Source organism: Salmo salar, chromosome 18 (assembly GCF_965601325.2).
Source record: "Salmo salar chromosome 18, fSalSal1, whole genome shotgun sequence".
NCBI lineage: Eukaryota > Metazoa > Chordata > Actinopteri > Salmoniformes > Salmonidae > Salmo > Salmo salar.
In genome coordinates this window covers 93,427,809-93,451,160 of record NC_138308.1, presented here as the reverse complement: position 1 = coordinate 93,451,160, position 23,352 = coordinate 93,427,809, and the positions used below count along the sequence as shown (strand labels likewise).

Genomic DNA, 23,352 nt, shown 5'->3' with positions numbered 1-23,352 from the left:
ACATAATTATAATTTAAACGCGAGGTAGGAAGCCTACGTACAGAACCAATTGTTAACCCTTCCTATACATATTTGCAATAACTGAAGCGCAGGTGGTTTACGTGCTCATTTTCAAATCAGTATTGTGAAATGTTTAACTCATGATTGTGACTTTCAACATTGCCATTGTTTGTTATATATTAGCCTACAAATGTGTAGCCCAAAGATTTCCAGATAAATAGACCTTTGAATGCAATGGTTTTCCCAAATCAGGCTCCCGTGTACCGATGAACGCTGGATTCCATCAACAAGACCAAACAACGACCAGCAGGAATATACTGCCTCAGACGCTACGCCCACCCTACTTTACCCTCTCTCTCTCTCTCTGTCTCTCTCTCTCTGTCTCTCTCTCTCTGTCTGTCTCTCTCTGTCTCTCTCTCTCTGTCTCTCTCTCTCTCGCTCTCTCTGTCTCTCTCTCGCTCTCTCTCCCCCCCCTCTCTGTCTCTCTCTCTCTCTCTCTCTGCCCCTGTCTCCCTCTCTATCTCTCTCTCTCTCTCTCTATATATATATATATATATATATATATATATATATCCCTCACACACACACACACACACACACACACACACACACACACACACACACTCTCTCTCTCTATTAAATTAAATTCAAAGGACTTTAGTAGCATGGGAAACGTGTTTACATTGCCAAAGAAATTGAAACAGATCAAATAAAAGTTAAATAAACAATAAAAAATTAACATTAAACATTACACTCACCAAAGTTCCAAAAGAATAGACATGTCATATTATGTCTATATACAGTGTTATTTTACTAGGCAAGTCAGTTAAGAACAAATTCTTATTTACAATGATGGCCTAGGAACAGCGGGTTAACTGCCTTGTTCATGGGCAGAACGACAGATTTTTACCTTGTCAGCTCAGAAATTTGATCTAGCAATCTTCCCGTTACTAGTCCAACACTCTAACCACTAGGCTACTAGGCTACATAATGATGTGCAAATAGTTAAAGTACAAAAGGGAAAATAAATAAACATAAATATGGGTTGTATTTACAATGGTGTTTGTTCTTCACTGGTTGACCTTTTCTTGTGGCAACAGATCACACATCTTTCTGCTGTGATGGAACACTGTGGTATTTCACCCAGTAAATATGAGAGTTTGTTTTCTGAATTCTTTGTGGGCATGTGTAATCTGTTTCTCACCACCCCACACACACACACACCAGCTTTCTTATTTTCTATTCATTTAAACAGAATAAAAACTAAACTGATTGAACTAAAGATACACAGTAGGCCAATACTTTATACATTCCAGAAAATAGATTTAATATTGAGCAATAAGTAACACCATGATTGTCATATATACACACAGACTGAACACACAGACAGCATCCACAACCCATCAACCACAACCGCTAAAACAATCTTTTGCATTAACCGACAGCAAGTCAAGTTGGCAACATGGTAAGGAAAGTCTTTGAAAGAAACATTTCGAATCTCATTGTTTTACTGGCCATAGACAACTACAGCAACAACAAAAACCCCCCAAAAAACGCAGTAGTGGTTTTTAATACAGTACACAACAAAATACAACAATTTGATACAGTTACATTTTAGATAAGTGATAAAATGCTCATAAAAAAAAAGATAAACCCGAAAACTAAACCCCAGATATAATCATGTTTATAATTATTGGCACCCTGGATAAAGATGAGCAAAAAAATATTGTATAAATAAACAATATAAATACTGAGATATATTTCATGCAAAAAAAACCCGAAGGGTGAAATTATACTATTTTATAACAATACAATTGCTCAGAAAATGAGATTTTGTTGAACAAGAAATACGTACAAAAATCTAAAAAAAGATTGGGGTTCTTGGCACCCCTGTTCCAGCACCCTCCGCTTGCGACGATAACACCACTGAGCCTATTTCTAAAATGTTTTATGAGACTGGAAAACACGTTGGGAGGGATCTTATTCTGTATGGAGGAATGGACTCAAAGTCCAGAGACTGAGGTGACCATTGCAGCATTTAGATTTATGGATGAACGTTTGATTAGTCCTAGTGGTCATTATCTTGCTGGAAGATCCACTTGCGTCAGCCTCTTGGCAGAAGAAATCAGGTTTTTGGCAACAACAAAAAAATATGTCCTGGTACTGGATAAAGTTTCTGATGCCGTTGACCGTAAACAAGGGTCCCGGGACCAGTGGAAGCAAAACAGCTCCATAACATCACAGATCCACCACCATATTTTACAGTAGGTATTGGAGGTTCATTCCTGCATATGCTTCTGTTTTTCAACACTAAACCCATCGCTGTTTTGCGTTGCCAAGGAGCTCTATTTACATGTCATCTGACCAAAGCACCGGTTCCAATCCAATTGCCAATGCCGTTTATCAAACTCCAGGCGGTGCAAACTCCAGGCGGTGCTATGGTCAGATGACATGACAATAGAGTTTTCTTTTGCTGAGCAATTGTATTGGTATAAAATAATATACAGTTTCCCCATATTGTTGAGCATGCAATATAGCTCAGAATTAGTATTTTGTACAGAATGTCTTGGCTCATATTTATCAAGGGGTGTCAATAATGATGGACCTGACAATACCTACAGTACAGTCGTCATTCAAATGCCTGTCATCAATAGAAAACACCTCTGTCTCTCTCTCTCTCTCCATTGTTTAAACTCTATTATACAGTGATAGGAACTATCATCATGATCTCAGCAATGCAGAAAGCCTTTTTGGTTCTCTTTAGCTTATGAGTAGTCAGGCACTTATACAGTAGAAACACAAACTAATGCAAATTCCCAATCTCTAATAACAATGCCACATATAAAAGAAAAGAAAACAGCACATCAAACATATGAATATGAAAACCTACAACAAACGCTACTGACAGAAAAAAAAAAGTGAAAAACAAACAGTGTTATATAGTGGAATCAGTCTAAATCCTATACTATACCTACAACAATCTTAGCCTGGTTCCAGATCGCCTTGTGTTGTCTTGTCAAACCATAGGAGTTGGCTACCCAGCACAAACAGGTCTTGGACCGGACTATAATGGAATGTTTTCTAACCTGAGCGTCAGTGTAAATCGAGCCTGGTTCCAGATCTGTTTGTGTTCTCTTGTCAAATGCAATAGGAGTTGGCTATACAGCACAAACAGGTCTAGGACCAGGATAGAATAAACTAACTGTGCTTTTCCAGTATGCTAGTAGTAATCTCATCCATAGAAGTTATATCCCTTCCAAGTCCTATTGGATATGAATGTAAAAATGACTGGCACTTTGTCTCACAATCTCTGTCTTTAAACAGCAGGATTGGGATCAATTCCATTTTAATTCCAGTCAATTCAATTGCACCTTTCAGAAGCTGTGGCATCACCCAGGTGGGTGCTACATGTTCGGCAATGGTCCAGTACCCGCAGAGGACCAGTACCTGTGGAGGAGCGGGTCCTGTGGAGGAGCGGGTCATGTGGAGGAGCGGGTCCTGTGGAGGAGCGGGTCCTGTGGAGGAGGACCGTTGGAGAAGCAGGTGCTTCAAGGGTAATGTAGTTGTGCAAAAGATTTCCTACAGCATACCATTTTCCCTTTTCAGAAGTGTAAACCCAAAAACAAACATTGTCTCTTTTTATCAATCAAATTCATAATAACATACACAATTTATAACAAAATAAATATATTAAACCCTTTACTGCATAATATATATATATTTATATATATATTTTTTCTTTGTACAGAGAGGAGTGTTATGATGAGAACCATAACAATCTCAAACTAGACATAATCTCAATCCTAATCTCACGTTGCCACTACGTTCGATTTCCCTTAACGTTTTACATTTACCTGGGTCGTGTTCATTAAGCACCAAACGGAAGTAAATGGACTGAAACAGGGAGACAACCTTGCATCTGTCCAATAGGAAACGTTAAATTGTCAAACATACATTACTTTGCATGCCCTAATGAATACGACCCTGTTGATGGTTTTGTCAAAGACACAACCGTTATCCTGTTCCAAACCATCGCACCAACTCCCTCTCCTCATCCTTCCATCCCTCCCTCTCCTCATCCTTCCATCCCTCCCTCTCCTCATCCTTCCATCCCTCCCTCCCTCTCCTCATCCATCCCTCCCTCCCTCTCCTCATCCTTCCATCCATCCATCCATCCCTCCCTCTCCTCATCCCTCCCTCCCTCCCTCTCCTCATCCCTCCCTCCCTCCCCTCATCCTTCCATCCCTCCCTCCCTCTCCTCATCCTTCCATCCCTCCCTCCCTCTCCTCATCCTTCCATCCCTCCCTCCCTCTCCTCATCCCTCCCTATTGCCCCCCTGATCCTGTAGTATCATCACTATACTGACTGTTCGAAAGCGGCGACCCAGGCATTGACTCCTCACCCCCCTCACCCCCCGCCCCTGTCCCTCCCTTCACCCTCAGGAAGGCGGAGTTGGGGTGGAGGGCGTGGTAGTGTTTGAGCAGTGCATCCTGGGAAGGGGCGGTGTGGCCACACTCCTCACAGACGTAGAGTTTGTTGCGTCTCTCCTTAAAGGCGTACTGCAGGGTCACACCGTGGATCTTCTTCATGTGAGACTCTAGAGAGCAGCGCTGGGTGAAGGCCTTGTCACAGAGAGAACACTTGTAGGGACGTACTCCTAGAGGGAGACGGGTTAGAGATGGAGGGAGAGACGGGTTAGAGATGGAGAGAGAGACGGGTTAGAGATGGATGGAGGGAGGAAAAGATGGGAGACGGGTTAGAGATGGAGGGAGGAAAAGATGGGAGAGGGACTGGGTTAGAGATGGAGGGGTAGAGGGAGGAAAAGATGGGAGAGGAATGAGAGGAAATGGAGGGAGGGAGGAAAAGATGGGAGAGGAATGAGAGGAGATGGAGGGATGGAGGGAGGAAAAGATGGCAGAGGGACTGGGTTAGAGATGGAGGGGTAGAGGGAGGAAAAGATGGGAGAGGAATGAGAGGAGATGGAGGGATGGAGGGAGGAAAAGATGGCAGAGGGACTGGGTTAGAGATGGAGGGATGGAGGGAGGAAAAGATGGGAGAGGGACTGGGTTAGAGATGGAGGGATGGAGGGAGGAAAAGATGGGAGAGGGACTGGATTAGAGATGGAGGGATGGAGGGAGGAAAAGATGGGAGAGGGACTGGACTAGAGATGGAGGGATGGAGGGAGGAAAAGATGGGAGAGGAATGAGAGGAGATGGAGGGATGGAGGGAGGAAAAGATGGGAGAGGAATGAGAGGAGATGGAGGGATGGAGGGAGGAAAAGATGGGAGACGGACTGGACTAGAGATGGAGGGATGGAGGGAGGAAAAGATGGGAGAGGAATGAGAGGAGATGGAGGGAGGAAAAGATGGGAGAGGAATGAGAGGAGATGGAGGGATGGAGGGAGGAAAAGATGGGAGACTGACTGGATTAGAGATGGAGGGGTGGAGGGAGGAAAAGATGGGAGAGGGACTGGATTAGAGATGGATGGAGGGAGGAAAAGATGGGAGAGGGACTGGACTAGAGATGGATGGAGGGAGGAAAAGATGGGAGAGGGACTGGACTAGAGATGGAGGGATGGAGGGAGGAAAAGATGGGAGAGGAATGAGAGGAGATGGAGGGATGGAGGGAGGAAAAGATGGGAGACTGACTGGATTAGAGATGGAGGGGTAGAGGGAGGAAAAGATGGGAGAGGGACTGGACTAGAGATGGAGGGGTGGAGGGAGGAAAAGATGGCAGAGGGACTGGATTAGAGATGGATGGAGGGAGGAAAAGATGGGAGAGGGACTGGACTAGAGATGGAGGGATGGAGGGAGGAAAAGATGGGAGAGGAATGAGAGGAGATGGAGGGATGGAGGGAGGAAAAGATGGGAGAGGAATGAGAGGAGATGGAGGGATGGAGGGAGGAAAAGATGGCAGAGGGACTGGGTTAGAGATGGAGGGATGGAGGGAGGATAAGATGGGAGAGAGACTGGACTAGAGATGGAGGGATGGAGGGAGGAAAAGATGGGAGAGGAATGAGAGGAGATGGAGGGATGGAGGGAGGAAAAGATGGGAGAGGAATGAGAGGAGATGGAGCAGCACTGGGTGGAGTTAGGGGTGGGTGGGGTTTAGTGAGGGGTGGGTGGGATTTAGTGAGGGGTGGGTGGGATTTAGTGAGGGGTAGAGTGAGGAGTGGGTGGGATTTAGTGAGGGGTGGAGTGCGGGGTGAGGGGTAAGGGTGAGGGTTGCGTGGGGTGTAGTGAGGGGTAGGCTGAGGGGTTTAGTGAGGGGTTTAGTGAGGGATGGGCTGAGGGGGTGGCTGAGGGGTTTAGTGAGGGGTTTAGTGAGGGGTGGGCTGAGGGGTTTAGTGAGGGATGGGCTGAGGGGTGGGCTGAGGGGTTTAGTGAGGGGTTTAGTGAGGGATGGGCTGAGGGGTTGGCTGAGGGGTTGGCTGAGGGGTTTAGTGAGGGGTGGGCTGAGGGGTTTAGTGAGGGGTTTAGTGAGGGGTTTAGTGAGGGGTGGGCTGAGGGGTTTAGTGAGGGGTGGGCTGAGGGGTTTAGTGAGGGGTTTAGCGAGGGGTGGGCTGGTTAATGGTTGGTGTGGTGTACCTGCGAGTCTGTACGTCTCTCTGTCCGTGTGCCTGTGTGCCTGTGTGCCTGTGTGCGTCTCCTACCTGTGTGTGTGTGTCCTACCTGTGTGTGTGTGTGTGTGTGTCCTACCTGTGTGTGTGTGTGTGTCCTACCTGTGTGTGTGTGTGTGTGTGTGTGTGTGTGTGTGTGTGTGTGTGTGTGTGTGTGTGTGTGTGTGTGTGTGTGTGTGTGTGTGTGTGTGTGTGTCCTACCTGTGTGTGTGCGTGTGTGTGTGTGTCCTACCTGTGTGTGTGCGTGTGTGTGTGTGTCCTACCTGTGTGTGTGCGTGTGTGTGTGTGCGTCCTACCTGTGTGTGTCCTGACGTGTCTCTTCAGGTCGAAGGTGTCGTTAAATCCTTTACCACAGTGGTTACACAGGTGTCTCTTTGTATCACTGTGACACTTCAGGTGCCGGTTCAACATCCTCTGGTACTGGAACACCTTCTGGCACATCTGATGGGTTACACAGGAACAGGAGAGAGAAATGGTTAGAGGAGGGGGGATTACACATAGAGGAGAGAGGGGGGGTTAGACATGGAGGGAGAGGAGAGAGGGGGGTTAGACATGGAAGGAGAGGAGAGAGGGGGGATTAGACATGGAGGGAGAGGAGAGATTAGACATGGAGGGAGAGGAGAGAGGGGGGATTAGACATGGAGGGAGAGGAGAAAGGGGGGGATTAGACATGGAGGGAGTGGAGAGAGGGGGGGATTAGACATGGAGGGAGTGGAGAGAGGGGGGATTAGACATGGAGGGAGTGGAGAGAGGGGGGGATGAGGAGAGAGGAGAGAGGGGGGGATGGGGAGAGAGGAGAGAGGGGGGGATGGGGAGAGAGGAGAGAGGGGGGATTACACATAGAGGAGAGAGGGGGGGTTAGACATGGAGGGAGAGGAGAGAGGGGGGGTTAGACATAGAGGAGAGAGGGGGGATTACACATAGAGGAGAGAGGGGGGGTTAGACATGGAGGGAGAGGAGAGAGGGGGGATTAGACATGGAGGGAGAGGAGAGATTAGACATGGAGGGAGAGGAGAGATTAGAAATGGAGGGAGAGGAGAGAGGGGGGATTAGACATGGAGGGAGAGGAGAGAGGGGGGTTAGACATGGAGGGAGTGGAGAGAGGGGGGAATTAGACATGGAGGGAGTGGAGAGAGGGGGGGATTAGACATGGAGGGAGTGGAGAGAGGGGGGATAGACATGGAGGGAGTGGAGAGAGGGGGGATTAGACATGGAGGGAGTGGAGAGAGGGGGGATTAGACATGGAGGGAGTGGAGAGAGGGGGGGATTAGACATGGAGGGAGTGGAGAGAGGGGGGGATGGGGAGAGAGGAGAGAGGGGGGGATGGGGAGAGAGGAGAGAGGGGGGATGGGGAGAGAGGAGAGAGGGGGGATGGTGAGAGAGGAGGTTATCTGACATACCTGGCACACGAACGACGCCTGAGCACCTGTCCCTGACCTCGTTACTGTGGAGACCGGGCCAGTAGCGGACGTCGTCAAGGCAACAGGTGTGGTGGTGATTTCGGGGACGGAAGGCCGGGGAGGTATTGGAATCTCACTGGGTAGCTCACCTGTAGTCACCTATAGAAGAGACAGAGAAAAAGACAGAAAGAGAGAGACAGGAGAAAAAAAAAGTTAAGAGATGATTGGGGGTTTTATATTCCCAGAACAACAAACACGATGACAACAACAAAAAAAGACTACATTCCCCATGATGCCTCAGTCACTCACCTTGATTTTGGAGCGGACGTAGGTGCTGCTCTGTGCCCTCCTCTTGACCTCCAACCCCTGACCCGGGCTTTGGGGTTGACCCAGCACCGTGCACGAGGGCAGCTCCGCTCTAGGGGTCATCACGCTGTGCACGTCATGCAGGAGTGATTCTGTGCGTTTGGTGTATTCGTAGCGTGTCGTCGTGGAGAGACAGAGAGCGGTCTCTGCTGGGCTGGCTTCAGTCTCCTCCAATAAGGGGAATGCAGACACTGGAACAAGAGAGGAGAAAAGATACCATATTGTAGGTTATATTCTATATGTAATGTAACACACACAAGAAGGACAGAGGGAGTGGGGGGGGGGGGGGGGGGGGGGTGTCTTGTGCTTCACACACACTATAGTTACCGTTGGACCAGTCTGACCGGCCAGTCCAGAGACACAGGTTCCTGCTTTAAGCTCCTCAAACACACACACCTCCGCAGCCAGTACAGACACACCTCCGCAGCCAGTACAGACACACCTCCGCAGCCAGTACAGACACACCTCCGCAGCCAGTACAGACACACCTCCGCAGCCAGTACAGACACACCTCCAGCCAGTGCAGACACACCTCCAGCCAGTGCAGACACACCTCCAGCCAGTACAGACACACCTCCAGCCAGTACAGACACACCTCCAGCCAGTGCAGACACACCTCCAGCCAGTACAGACACACCTCCAGCCAGTACAGACACACCTCCGCAGCCAGTACAGACACACCTCCAGCCAGTACAGACACACCTCCAGCCAGTACAGACACACCTCCAGCCAGTACAGACACACCTCCAGCCAGTGCAGACACACCTCCAGCCAGTTATTGTAGAGACGCGTGTGTGTGTGTGTGTGTGTGTGTGTGTGTGTGTGTGTGTTCTATGAATGTCAGTTGATCACACAATTGAATCTGTTGATTCTATAACAGGACAGGAGCCAATCGGATAACTCGCAAATCAAAGCGTTGCAACATTTTGGGTGAGGTCACGTTGTTTTGTGTGGGTCATAATCTGGGGCGTCAACCTGAAACCCTGAGGGGATTTTTTTTTAAAGAAGTAAAATATCTGCTAAAAATCTGGGTAAAAGATTTAAAGAAATGTGATGTAGTTGTTGGCTGCTTTTGTAAAGTCTACTAACCTTATCAACAGGCTTGCCAGATAAGACAGGTCAACAAGATAGCAATTCAAACTTCATTTATAGCTTCAAATGGCTTCTTGGTGGTCAATTGAATTTACAAACATACGGTACATTCGGAAAATATTCAGACCCCTTGACTTTTTCTGCATTTTGTTACGTTACAACCTTATTCTAAAATGTATTAAATCGTTTTTTCCCCCATCAATCTACAAACAATGCCCCATAATGACAAAGCAGAAAGAGATTTTTAGACATTTTTGCAAATGTATTATAAAAAAAATAAATGAAAGATCACATTTACATAAGTATTCAGACCCTTTACTTTGTTGAAGCACCTTTGGCAGCTATTACAGCCTCGAGTCTTGTTGGGTATGATGCTACAAGCTTGTCACACATGTATTTGGGGAGTTTCTCTCATTCTTCTCTGCAGATCCTCTCAAGTTCTGTCAGGTTGGATGGGGAGCGTCGCTGCACAGCTATTTTCAGGTCTCTCCAGAGATGTTAGATCGGGTTCAAGTCCGGGCTCTGGCTGGGCCACTCAAGGACATTCAGAGACTTGTCCCGAAGCCACTCCTGCGTTGTCTTGGCTGTGTGCTTAGGGTTGTTGTCCTGTTGGAAGGTGAACCTTCGCCCCAGTCTGAGTTCCTGAGCGCTCTGGAGCAGGTTTCCACCAAGGATCTCTCTGTACTTTGCTCCGTTCATCTTTCCCCTCGATCCTGACTAGTCTCCCAGTCCCTGCCGCTGAAAAACATCTCCACAGCATCCTTCGATGGGCGAGCCGTTTGGGAAATTTGGGGCAAAATTAGAGTATACCCACTTCCCCAGGCGAAACAACACCACTGCTTAAGTTGGTTGCTCCCACATAGACACCAATGGTTTACTTTACTTACCTCATTGAATTCCTTCGAAAACAGGAAAAACAAGAGGTCTCCTCTTCCTCTTTACACTTTCCTCTACTGATGGATCCGTGCACCTCGGAAGGAACCATTTACTAGGGAGAATGGGGGTGGCGGGTACTCCTTGCCTGGTCCAGTCAGTGTGCTCCCTCCTCAAAATACAGCTGACAGATATTTTTTATAAATAATTATGATAAAACACGGGCTTTAAAATGAAGTTTAGTAATTAATATATTTTGTTTTATGTAAAAGTTTAATTTGAGGGAGCAGGTTCCACCTATTCTCAGTGTCATATTGGGACAGAATTAAGTTGTTTTTATTGTAACCGTTTAATTGGTCAACTGAAGTCATATTTCACTTCAAAAAAATAAAAATAAAAAAAAACACACACACACACACACACGTTGGTGAATTGTTAAATTCGAGCTGTTTGCTCACCCCTCCCTTCCCTCACACCAGCGCAAAGCGCGCCTCCAGGCAAACAATGACCATATAACCAGATATTATGACATGGATATTTGAAACCTTGGTTCAGTCTCATCTTTGAAAACCTCATTCATGTTATCAAACAGTCTGAAACTAACCAGCCTGTTATCATAGACTAGACCAGGGGTAGGTATCCCTGCTTCTGGAGTCGCGTCAGTGTGTTGAATTTAAGCAGTCACTGAACAAATCAATTCGTTTAATTGGTCAGGCGTGGAACAAAATCCTGCAGTACCTGCGACACTCCAGGAACAGGGTTGCCTTCCCCTGGACTAGACGTAATATAGTAAACGTAAATCCTGGACACTCAAATTAGTATAATATTTGACGTCTGGTATGGTTACAGAAGACAATACGTTTACTTAAGGCAGAACTAAAGCAGGCTGGTATAACCCAAAGGCTGTGCTTTCAAATCTCATCACAGACAACTTTGCAACTACTTTTTAGTTACTTGCAACTATTTAGCATGTTAGCTAACTCTTCCTCTAACCCTAACCCTTTAATCTAACCTAACCCTAAACTTAACCCCTTTAATCTAACCTAACCCTAAACTATAACCCCTAGCCTAGCTAACGTTAGCCACCTAGCCAACGTTAGCCACCTAGCCAACGTTAGCCACCTAGCCAACGTTAGCCACCTAGCCAACGTTAGCCACCTAGCCAACGTTAGCCACCTAGCCAACGTTAGCCACCGCCCGTAGCCACCAGCCGTTAGCCCCTAGCCACGAGCCACCAGCCAACGTTGCCCCGGAATTTGTAACATATCATACATTTTGCAAATTCCTAACATAATGTTCGTATTGCACATCATATGAAATGGATGATGGACATCGACAATTTAATACATGCCATACAAAACGTGTTATACTAAATGGAGTGTCCCCAATTTAAGTTTACTATGTTACGTCTATTCCTGAGCACAGGCTGAACTAATGGTTTAATGAAAAGTGTCAAACACAGAGGCGGATGAAGTCAAAGACAATGTAAAGGCTAATATTCAAATAATAAGCCTAGGTGCTATCTTAACCTCCCATGGAGAGAGAAGAAGAGAGGAGAGAGAGAGAGAGAGAGAGAGAGAGAGTCAACAGGAGAACAGGCGGTAGTGGTTTGGTGTGTTTGCTAAGGGTGTATGACTGTGTGTTGGGAGACGAGGATACTAACCTTAGTCCGTTACATTCACCCAGCATCTACCATCCTAAACATTACCCAGACGGCGGGGGCGCGCACACGTACGCTCCCGTCCAGCGCACTCAATGAAGAATGCTACTTCCCAAATGTGCACAGGTACTGTTAGCACCGGGGTTTTGTCTCAATTTGGAAAAAAATATCTCCTGTGATATTTTATTTATTTATTTATTAGTTGAAGCTACAAAAATAATAGAATAGCTACTAAGCACATACGTTTCAATGTCCAACTATCAAATTATCTTTCTCAGAATTATGGTGAGAACTGTGTAACCTTAACCTAACCTAACATAACCTAACCTATGCTAAACGCATAACGTGATAAAACGCCATGGAAGTATTGTTAGGGACAATGATCACAGCTGTAGCTGCAGTGAAACACAAGTCGAGTCGGCGTGGCCGGTAACTTCACGCAGCTGGGTAATAACGTTGTCACCATGACTACTGCCGGTGATTTGGCTCTTCAGGCAATAACCTGACGGTCACATCTTTTGAGTTGGAAATAGCCTTGGTTTTCATAAAAACATATTCAACTTAGACAATTTGATAACAATCAAATAACACACATCAGCAACCAAAAAAAATAGATCTTACAGCCTACCCGATAACCATACTGAGAGGTTTGGTTTGTTTCTTACCTAAAGCGTTTTTAATGTTTTTTTTAAATAGATTTCACTTCCTGAACTAATCTATCTCCTGTTGGGTGCTAATCTAACGGTCGTTTTCAGTACCAGAGACTTTTCTAAAAGGTCATGATTAAAAGTTAACTGTGGTGGGGGAAGGAGATCTTAGGTGAATGTGTTTACATTTACATAGCAGGCGCTCTTATGCAGATCGACTTACAGGAGCTATTTGGGTTTTGGTGCCTTGCTCAAAGGGCACATCGATAGACTTTTCACCAAGTCGTCTCGAAACAGCAACCTTTCAGTTACTGCACCAACGCTAGTAACCGCTCGGCTTCCTGCCCGCTATCAGTTATCTGATACCGCAGACCATAACGATAACAAAAAGCCCACCGGTACAATGGCGATTGTTCTCAGGACAGCGACGCAAGAGAAGACATATCTAGTCTAGTTAAAACAACAAGAAGATGAGGTGAAACCTCCGTGTAAAACACTGGTAACGTTAAGTGTTCGGCTACTGTGTGGATGATGGCTAAAAATATATATATATATACATTTTATGTCTACATGTCAAGCAGTTAAAGGCATATCTGGTCTACACAGTAGGACTACATCTCAAATCTATTGCAAACCGAGATGCTATCTGTTTTCCATGAAGCGCCGCGGTATAGACTGTCTATAAGGTCAACCTGCCGCGCTTCGTGAAACAAGTGGCTCTTGGTTTACAATAGATATGACAGGCCGTATGGGTGAGGTAGACAGGCCGTATGGGTGAGGTAGACAGGCCCGTATGGGTGAGGTAGACAGGCCGTATGGGTGAGGTAGATTGGGGCAGTGCTGCAACCGGTTTCACCCCCCCCTCTCTCTCTCTCTCTCTCTCTCTCTCTCTCTCTCTCTCTCTCTCTCCTTCAGGGAGACTACTCGGGTCTGAAGATCGGACAGCAGGAGTTGTAACGGCTGTCCTGGTTATCTGTGTGGCTCACAGCACAGGGGAACAATGCCACACGCACTATAGTTGGGCCTGGCCCGCTGCGACGCAGTGGCTTTACCTTTAGACCAAGAAAAGTTCAATAAAACCCACCAAAAATATGTTATTGGTAGTCCTATGATCTATCCTGGAATATGGCCTGCAATGACAGTGTAAACATGATGCCAAAACATTCCGCCCCGATACTGCTGTAATGTAGCCTCTTTTGGATAAATAATTATAACAGTTTCAGGTTGACTTTTTGTTAAACCGTTATAGCGTAACAATTTATTAATCGTGTCATTGAACACTGATTTCCCGTTATTCGGTGCCGCTGTGTGCTGCTGCTGCTGCTCGTGTTCCACCGAAACAAAATGGTTTATTAACGGAACACAACGTCGAACTCTCTCACCTGGGATATAGACGTACCCGCGCTCGTGGTCTGGCTGCTCGCTCCAGTTCCGCTTACCGGGAGAGTATCTCGCCTTCTTTACAAGGAAGGCTCGCGGCATGCTCGCTTTTTACGGATAATCTGTCGTCTAATCAATATACTCCAGGTAAACCGGTGAAGAAAAAAAAACTTCCCGCTGGAGAAAAAATTAATTAAACGGTAAGGATTGTTCCCCTCTCTTCTTCTTCGCGCACTCCTCCCTCCTTCTCCACCTTAACAACAAACTTTGTAGCTCTGTAGTTTCTGTCTTCTACCTATCCCGTTTTCTTTCTCTTTTTATCCGTTGTTTTTCTCCCAGCCCAGCCCACACTCCACGAAAACAGCACCGGTAGCGTCTCTGCAGGTGAGTCCGTTGTTCAGGTGTGCCCGTACCTTCAGGCTACGGTCTATCCTCGGAGTTTGTCAGGTAGACCGCTGATAACGATTCCGATTCACAACAACACAACACGGTGAATTCAGAGGTTGGTCAAAGGCAACACAGGTAGTCTAGACCTTTCTTTCCTTTATTCAGGAAGCACAGGTAGCAGCGCGCATGCGCCTCAGAAATAACGGTGACAAACTAGATCTGGGCCAGGCTACTACCTGTTCGACCGGTTTCTTCGTTTCTTTTTTACACACTCCCTCTCGCTTTCTCCATTCCGCTTCGAGGTGGGAACGAGAAGAAGGGCAAGAAAATATATTACAAAGGGGAGGGGAAATATTAGAGTATAGCAGACTACGTATAGAGGGTAAATAAATAGTTGATTAGTGAGAAAGGGGGAAGTGCTTCGTCACAGTGGCGCATAAAGAACAGGACCACTTTTATTCCCATGTGTTTGTTCTGATGAGGGGTGGGGGAGTGCATTCGGAAAGTATTCAGACCCCTTTACTTTTTTCACTTTTTGTTACATTACAGCCTTATTCTTTACATAAGTATTCAGACCCTTTACTCAGTACTTTGTTGAAGCACCTTTGGCAGTGATTACAGCCTTGAGTCTTCTTGGGTATGACTCTACAACTTGTCACACATGTATTTGGGGAGTTTCTCCCATTTCTTCTCTGCAGATCCTCTCAAGCTCTGTCAGGTTGGATGGGGAGCGTCGCTGAACAGCTATTTTCAGGTCTCTCCAGAGATGTTAGATCGGTTTCAAGTTCGGGCTCTGGCTGGGCCACTCAAGGACAGTCAGAGACATCCCCACAGCATGATGCTGCCACCACCATGCTTCACTGAAGGGATGGTGCCAGGTTTCCTCCAGACGTGACGCTTGGCATTCAGGCCAAATGGCCAGACAGGTGTGCATAGTCACTTTACCCCTACCTACATGTACAGATTACCTCAACTAACCTGTACCCCTTACTGTTTATTATCTATACATAGTCACTTCACCCCTACCTACATGTACAGATTACCTCAACTAGCCTGTACCCCCTTACTGTTTATTATCTATACATAGTCACTTCACCCCTACCTACATGTACAGATTACCTCAACTAGCCTATACCCCTTACTGTTTATTATCTATACATAGTCACTTCACCCCTACCTACATGTACAGATTACCTCAACTAGCCTATACCCCTTACTGTTTATTATCTATACATAGTCACTTCACCCCTACCTACATGTACAGATTACCTCAACTAGCCTATACCCCTTACTGTTTATTATCTATACATAGTCACTTCACCCCTACCTACATGTACAGATTACCTCAACTAGCCTATACCCCTTACTGTTTATTATCTATACATAGTCACTTCACCCCTACCTACATGTACAGATTACCTCAACTAGCCTGTACCCCTTACTGTTTATTATCTATACATAGTCACTTCACCTTACTGTTTATTATCTATACATAGTCACTTCACCCCTACCTACATGTACAGATTACCTCAACTAACCTGTACCCCCTTACTGTTTATTATCTATACATAGTCACTTCACCCCTACCTACATGTACAGATTACCTCAACTAACCTGTACCCCTTACTGTTTATTATCTATACATAGTCACTTCACCCCTACCTACATGTACAGATTACCTCAACTAGCCTGTACCCCAGCACACTGACTCGGTACTGGTGCCCCCTGTATATAGTCTCCACACTGACTCGGTACTGGTACCCCCTGTATATAGCCTCCACATTGACTCTGTACTGGTACCCCCTGTATATAGCCTCCACATTGACTCTGTACTGGTACCCCCTGTATATAGCCTCCACATTGACTCTGTACTGGTACCCCCTGTATATAGCCTCCACATTGACTCTGTACTGGTACCCCCTGTATATAGCCTCCACATTGACTCTGTACTGGTGCCCCCTGTATATAGCCTCCACATTGACTCTGTACTGGTGCCCCCTGTATATAGCCTCCACATTGACTCTGTACCGGTACCCCCTGTATATAGCCTCCACATTGACTCTGTACCGGTACCCCCTGTATATAGCCTCCACATTGACTCTGTACTGGTACCCCCTGTATATAGCCTCCACATTGACTCTGTACCGGTACCCCCTGTATATAGCCTCCACATTGACTCTGTACCGGTAACACCCTGTATATAGCCTCCACATTGACTCTGTACTGGTACCCCCTGTATATAGCCTCCACATTGACTCTGTACTGGTACCCCCTGTATATAGACCCGTTATTCTTATTGTGTTACTTTTTATTATTACTTTTTATTTTAGTCTACTTGGTAAATATTTTCTTCTTCTTGAACTGCACTGTTGGTTAAGTAAGCATTTTCAAGTCTACACTTGTTGTATTCGGTGCATGTGACAAATAAAGTTTGATTCGATTTTAAATAGTTCAATCTTGGTTTCATCAGACCAGAGATCTTGTTTTTCATGGTCTGAGAGTCCTTTAGGTGCCTTTTGGCAAACTTCAAGCAGGCCATCATGTGCCTTTTACTGAGGAGTGGCTTCCGTCTGGCCACTCTACCATAAAGGCCTGATTGGTGGAGTGCTGCAGAGATGGTTGTCCTTCTGGAAGGTTCTCTCATCTCCACAGAGGAACTCTGGAGCTCAGTCAGAGTGACCATTGGGTTCTTGGTCACCTCCCTGACCAAGACCCTTCTCTCCTGATTGCTCAGTTTAGCCAGGCAGCCAGCTCTAGGAAGAGTCTTGGTGGTTCCAAACTTCTTCCATTTAAGAATGATGGAGGCCACTGTGTTCTTGGGGACCTTCAATGCTGCAGATATGTTTTTGTACCCTTCCCCAGATCTGTGCCTCGACACAATCCTGTCTCGGAGCTCTACGGACAATTCCTTCAACCTCATGGCTTGGTTTTTGCTCTGACATGCACTATCAACTGTGTGATAGACAGGTGTGTACCTTTCCAAATCATGTCCAATCAATTGAATTTACCACAGGTGGATTCCAATCAAGTTGTAGAAACATCTCAAGGATGATCAATGGAAACAGGATGCACCTGAGCTCTATTTTGAGTCTCATAGCAAAGGGTCTGAATAGTTATGTAAATTAGTTTTTTATTTTCATAAATTTGCAAACATAAAAAAAAAATGGTTTTCGCTTTGTCATTATGTGGTATTGTGTGTAGATTGATGAGGGAAAAAACGAATTATATCAATTTTAGAATAAGGCTGTAATGTAAAAAAAATTGTGAAAAGTCAAGGGGTCTGAATACTTTCTGAATGGACTCACCTTGTTATGCTGTGCTTCCTTGAACAGGAAGTGGCGCGGCGGTCCTTCGTGGGCAAATTCTGTCATAAAACTTTGACATCAAAGTCTGGCATTCTCTGGATTTATGGTGCTTTCAAGACAACTGGGAACTCAAAAAACCAATACTTTTTATGATGACGTCAGTGATCTTCAGGTCGTAGCTCTAGAAAGAGACCCGACTTCAGGATTTACAATTCAGAGTTGAATGAAAGTTCAAAACGTATTTTCCCAGTCGTAGCTCGATTTTCCCCTGAGTTCCCAGTTGTCTTGAACTCACTAAAATCTGATTTTGCAGTTCCAAGTTAACAGTTGTTTTGAGCGCTGCACAAATCATGCTTCATTGATAGCATGGCTAACGTTGAATGTTTATAATTTTAAACTTGGAAAAGAGACCCTTAATCATAGACTTGGGACCACACAGCCACTACACTGAATAGCAGGCTATTGATTGCTTTGCAATGCTTGCATTTAGCCACTGATTCCTTACAAACTACTCATTGTTGAATTTGTGATTTCCAACTTGTTGTGTAATGTTTATGTCCAATGGCCGATGAGCAGAAATACGTTTTATCTATAATTACTCTTCCTCCATCTCTACCTGTTACTCTCCTCTTCCTCTCTCTCCCTCTGTCTGTACCTGTTACTCTCCTCTTCCTCTCTCTCCCTCCGTCTGTACCCGTTACTCTCCTCTTCCTCTCTCTCCCTCTGTCTGTACCTGTTACTCTCCTCTTCCTCTCTCTCCCTCCGTCTGTACCCGTTACTCTCCTCTTCCTCTCTCTCCCTCTGTCTGTACCTGTTACTCTCCTCTTCCTCTCTCTCCCTCTGTCTGTACCTGTTACTCTCCTCTTCCTCTCTCTCCCTCCGTCTGTACCTGTTACTCTCCTCTTCCTCTCTCTCCCTCCGTCTGTACCTGTTACTCTCCTCTTCCTCTCTCTCCCTCCGTCTGTACCCGTTACTCTCCTCTTCCTCTCTCTCCCTCCATCGGTACCCGTTACTCTTTTCTTCCTCTCTCTCCCTCCGTCTGTACCCGTTACTCTCCTCTTCCTCTCTCTCCCTCTCTCTCCCTCTGTCTGTACCTGTTACTCTCCTCCTCCTCTCCTCCTCTTCCTCTCTCTCCCTCTGTCTGTACCTGTTACTCTCCTCTTCCTCTCTCTCCCTCTGTCTGTACCTGTTACTCTCCTCTTCCTCTCTCTCCCTCCGTCTGTACCTGTTACTCTCCTCTTCCTCTCTCTCCCTCCGTCTGTACCCGTTACTCTCCTCTTCCTCTCTCTCCCTCTGTCTGTACCTGTTACTCTCCTCTTCCTCTCTCTCCCTCTGTCTGTACCTGTTACTCTCCTCTTCCTCTCTCTCCCTCTGTCTGTACCTGTTACTCTCCTCTTCCTCTCTCTCCCTCTGTCTGTACCTGTTACTCTCCTCTTCCTCTCTCTCCCTCTGTCTGTACCTGTTACTCTCCTCTTCCTCTCTCTCCCTCTGTCTGTACCTGTTACACTCCTCTTCCTCTCTCTCCCTCTGTCTGTACCTGTTACTCTCCTCTTCCTCTTATGATTGTTTTCTGGAACTCTGGCAAGGCTTTTCTTTAGTGTAAAGATGGACAGTTTATCATACTGTATCTTGATAAGTTTGAATCTACGGGGAATAATCATCACCACATTCTTAACAGTTGCAGGCAGTAAAACATATTTACTGTGGTACAGGTGTTTCTGATACATTTTTATTTATTTAACCTTTATTTAACTAGGCAAGTCAGTTAAGAACAAATTCTTATTTATAATGACGGCCTACACCGGCCAAACCCAGACGACGCTGGGCCAATTGTGCGCCACCCTATGGGACTCCCAATCACAGCCGGTTGTGATACAGCTTGGAATCGAACCAGGGTCTGTAGTGACGCCTCTAGCACTGAGATGCAGTGCCTTAGACCGCTGCGCCACTCAGGAGCCCCAAAATGATGTATATAAGAGCCAATAGTTCTGCCAACACTGCTGCGTGACTTAACTTTTCCTGCAACACAATATACTGTGTGTATAGATTACAATCAGAGTCACCTTGAGCAGGAAGTTCACTTGGTGGTCTTTCTATATATCAATCTGTGCAGGCCCCTTAAGTACATACCCTATAGTGGCAGCAACCTCACAGAGAGACAGGAGAAGGATGGAGGGAAGATGGGGAGGAGGAGATGAAGAGGGGGAGGAGGGGAGGAGGAGATGAAGAGGGGGAGGAGGCGAAGAGGGGGAGGAGAGGAGGAGGAGAAGAGGGGAGGAGGAGGAGAAGAAGAGGAGGAGGAGAGGAGGAGAAGGAGGGGAGGAGGAGAAGGAGGGGAGGAGGAGAAGAGGAGGAGGAGAAGAGGGGGAGGAGGAGAAGAGGGAGAGGAGGAGAAGAGGGGGAGGAGAGGAGGAGGAGAAGGAGGAGAAGAGGGGGAGGAGAGGGGGAGAAGAGGAGGGGAGGGAGAGAAGAGGAGGAGAAGAGGGGGAGGAGGAGAAGAGGGGGAGGAGGAGAACAGGGGGAGGAGAGGAGGAGGAGGAGAGGAGGAGAAGGGGGAGGAGGAGAAGAGGGGGAGGAGAAAAGGAGGAGAGGTACACTACAAGCTGAACCTATAGAAGGTGAAGGTAAATAAACAGATAAATATTGGCGGTATTTACAATGTCTCTCTCTCTTTTTCTCATTCCATGCATCCATGACTAGAGTGTGCTTGAAATGTACACTACACTAGCTAAACACAGTGTGTTATTCCCCAGAGTGCGTCTAGTCATTCAGGTCGAGAGAGAGAGAGAGAGAGACTATATTATGGGTCTATAATTTGAGTCTAATACGGGGTCTAGGACCCAGTTGCACAGGGCAGGGTTCAGACCCAGGGTCTCGAGCTTAATGACGAGTTTGGAGGGTACTATGGTGTTAAATGCTGAGCTGTAATCGATGAACAGCATTCTTACATAGGTATTCCTCTTGTCCAGATGGGTTAGGGCAGTGTGCAGTGTGATGGCGATTGCGTTGTCTGTGGATCTGTTGGGGCGGTAAGCAAATTGGAGTGGGTCAAGGGTGTCAGGTAAGGTGGAGGTGATATGATCCTTGACTAGTCTCTCAAAGCACTTCATGATGCCAGAATATAGTATGGGGGAAGAATCAGTGTGGAAAAAGATACAAGGGACAGTTTATTTGTTTATTCTTGTCTCACAGAAGCATTCCTTTCTGTGTGTGTGTGTGTGTGTGTGTGTGTGTGTGTGTGTGGTGTGTGTGTGTGTGGTATTCCAGTGGAATCTCAGTGGCTCAGTTCGTTATCCGTTGATACCCGTTGGTCTAGTTCCATCCGGCGAGGTGACAAAGTGTGCGTGTTGTATGCGTGGGTGAAAGAGGGTGTGTGTGTGTGGCAGTGTGTGTGTGTGTGTGTGTGTGTGTGTGTGTGTGTGTGTGTGTGTGTGGCAGTGTGTGTGTGTGTGGCAGTGTGTGGCAGTGTGTGTGCGCGTGCGTGCGTGCGTGTGTGTGTGTGTGTGTGCGTGTGTGTGTGTGTGTGGCAGTGTGTGTGTGTGTGTGTGTGTGTGTCACAAGCATTGATTCATAGATGAATGTGACCGTTGTAACTGGGTGACTTTTTTAGTTTTGTGTTTTTTATGTATCACATTGGAGAGGTCTAACCGGTTGTCACCCCACCGGACTAAAATAAACACTAAACTCAACCCACGCCACAAGATAGAGCGTCCTTACGTCTTTAATAAATAATAAACTGATTCTACTGGTAGTACAGGCACAAAGCATCACAGAACTCGGGCTAATCTTCTCTGAGACTGGGCTGGATCAGGGGTCAACAGGGGTCAACAGGGGTCAACAGGTCCAGTGTAGCAGTAGGTACAGTATATATCTGCATCTATAAGTTCCACTTCTACATGGCAACAAAACCACGTTTCGACTGCAATGCAACTAATCCTTCCAAATGGTTACGCGACGGTTCAGAATCTATAGAATATAAAGATCTTCATGGACTGAATTAAGAAAGGTGTCATTCCATTATTTGCAATATATCGTCATTTGATCCCTCCGTCACACAAACACTCGAAGGGGGGGGGACACACAGCAACAGAATAAAGGATGTTTATTCAAACAGAGTCAAAACAAGGACATAATGTGAACCATATTCTCCATTGCAACAGCCTGGCCCTGACACAGTTTTGTAAAGGAAACAAGTGAACATTTGGTCGGTGTCACCAGATCCATATCTGAATGAATCATACACCTCGAGGCTATGTTTCACAATCACACTACAGTTTAATACAATAGAGTACAGGACAGTACAGTGGAGTAGAGTTTAATTCAGTAGAGTACAGTTTAATACAGTAGAGTACAGTTTAATACAGTGGAGTAGAGTTTAATACAGTAGAGTACAGTTTAATACAGTAGAGTACAGTTTAATACAGTACATTAGAGTACAGTTTAATACAGTAGAGTACAGTTTAATACAGTAGAGTACAGTTTAATACAGTAGAGTACAGTTTAATTCAGTAGAGTACAGTTTAATACAGTACAGTAGAGTACAGTTTAATACAGTACAGTAGAGTACAGTTTAATACAGTAGAGTACAGTTTAATTCAGTAGAGTACAGTTTAATACAGTACATTAGAGTACAGTTTAATACAGTAGAGTACAGTTTAATACAGTAGAGTACAGTTTAATTCAGTAGAGTACAGTTTAATACAGTAGAGTACAGTTTAATACAGTAGAGTACAGTTTAATACAGTACATTAGAGTACAGTTTAATACAATAGAGTACAGTTTAATACAGTAGAGTACAGTTTAATACAGTACATTAGAGTACAGTTTAATTCAGTAGAGTACAGTTTAATTCAGTAGAGTACAGTTTAATTCAGTGGAGTACAGTTTAATACAGTAGAGTACAGTTTAATACAGTACATTAGAGTACAGTTTAATACAGTACATTAGAGTACAGTTTAATACAATAGAGTACAGTTTAATACAATAGAGTACAGTTTAATACAGTACATTAGAGTACAGTTTAATACAATAGAGTACAGTTTAATACAATAGAGTACAGTTTAATACAGTAGAGTACAGTGTAATACAGTAGAGTACAGTTTAATACAGTACAGTAGAGTACAGTTTAATACAGTACAGTAGAGTACAGTTTAATACAGTAGAGTACAGTTTAATACAGTAGAGTACAGTTTAATACAGTAGTGTACAGATTAATACAATAGAGTACAGGACAGTACAGTGGAGTAGAGTTTAATTCAGTAGAGTACAGTTTAATACAGTAGAGTACAGTTTAATACAGTAGAGTACAGTTTAATACAGTACATTAGAGTACAGTTTAATACAATAGAGTACAGTTTAATACAGTAGAGTACAGTTTAATACAGTACATTAGAGTACAGTTTAATACAATAGAGTACAGTTTAATACAGTAGAGTACAGTTTAATACAATAGAGTACAGTTTAATACAATAGAGTACAGTTTAATACAGTAGAGTACAGTTTAATACAGTACAGTAGAGTACAGTTTAATACAGTACAGTAGAGTACAGTTTAGTACAGTAGAGTACAGTTTAATTCAGTAGAGTACAGTTTAATTCAGTAGAGTACAGTTTAATTCAGTAGA

General features: G+C 45.3%; 1 protein-coding gene across 1 annotated transcript; it reads right to left on the bottom strand.

Annotated features, from left to right (window-relative positions):
• Positions 1–4,325: 4,325 nt before the first annotated feature.
• Positions 4,326–14,584, bottom strand: ovol1a (ovo-like zinc finger 1a). Its single transcript, XM_014156745.2, has 5 exons — positions 14,040–14,584; positions 8,329–8,576; positions 8,020–8,178; positions 6,916–7,060; positions 4,326–4,657 (listed from the first exon to the last, which is right to left on the bottom strand). The coding sequence occupies exons 1-5, from the start codon at positions 14,137–14,139 to the stop codon at positions 4,326–4,328; spliced, it is 984 nt and encodes a 327-aa protein (XP_014012220.1). The 5' UTR covers positions 14,140–14,584.
• Positions 14,585–23,352: the final 8,768 nt, after the last annotated feature.

Excerpts from the sequence above, each read along its gene's own strand:
- ovol1a (XM_014156745.2), bottom strand. The coding sequence starts at position 14,139 with ATGCCGCGAGCCTTCCTTGTAAAGAAGGCGAGATACTCTCCCGGTAAG. Across the intron at positions 8,577-14,039 it reads CGGGTACGTCTATATCCCAG|TGTCTGCATTCCCCTTATTG; the intron begins GTGAGAGAGTTC and ends CTCTTGTTCCAG. Across the intron at positions 8,179-8,328 it reads ACGTCCGCTCCAAAATCAAG|GTGACTACAGGTGAGCTACC; the intron begins GTGAGTGACTGA and ends TCTCTTCTATAG.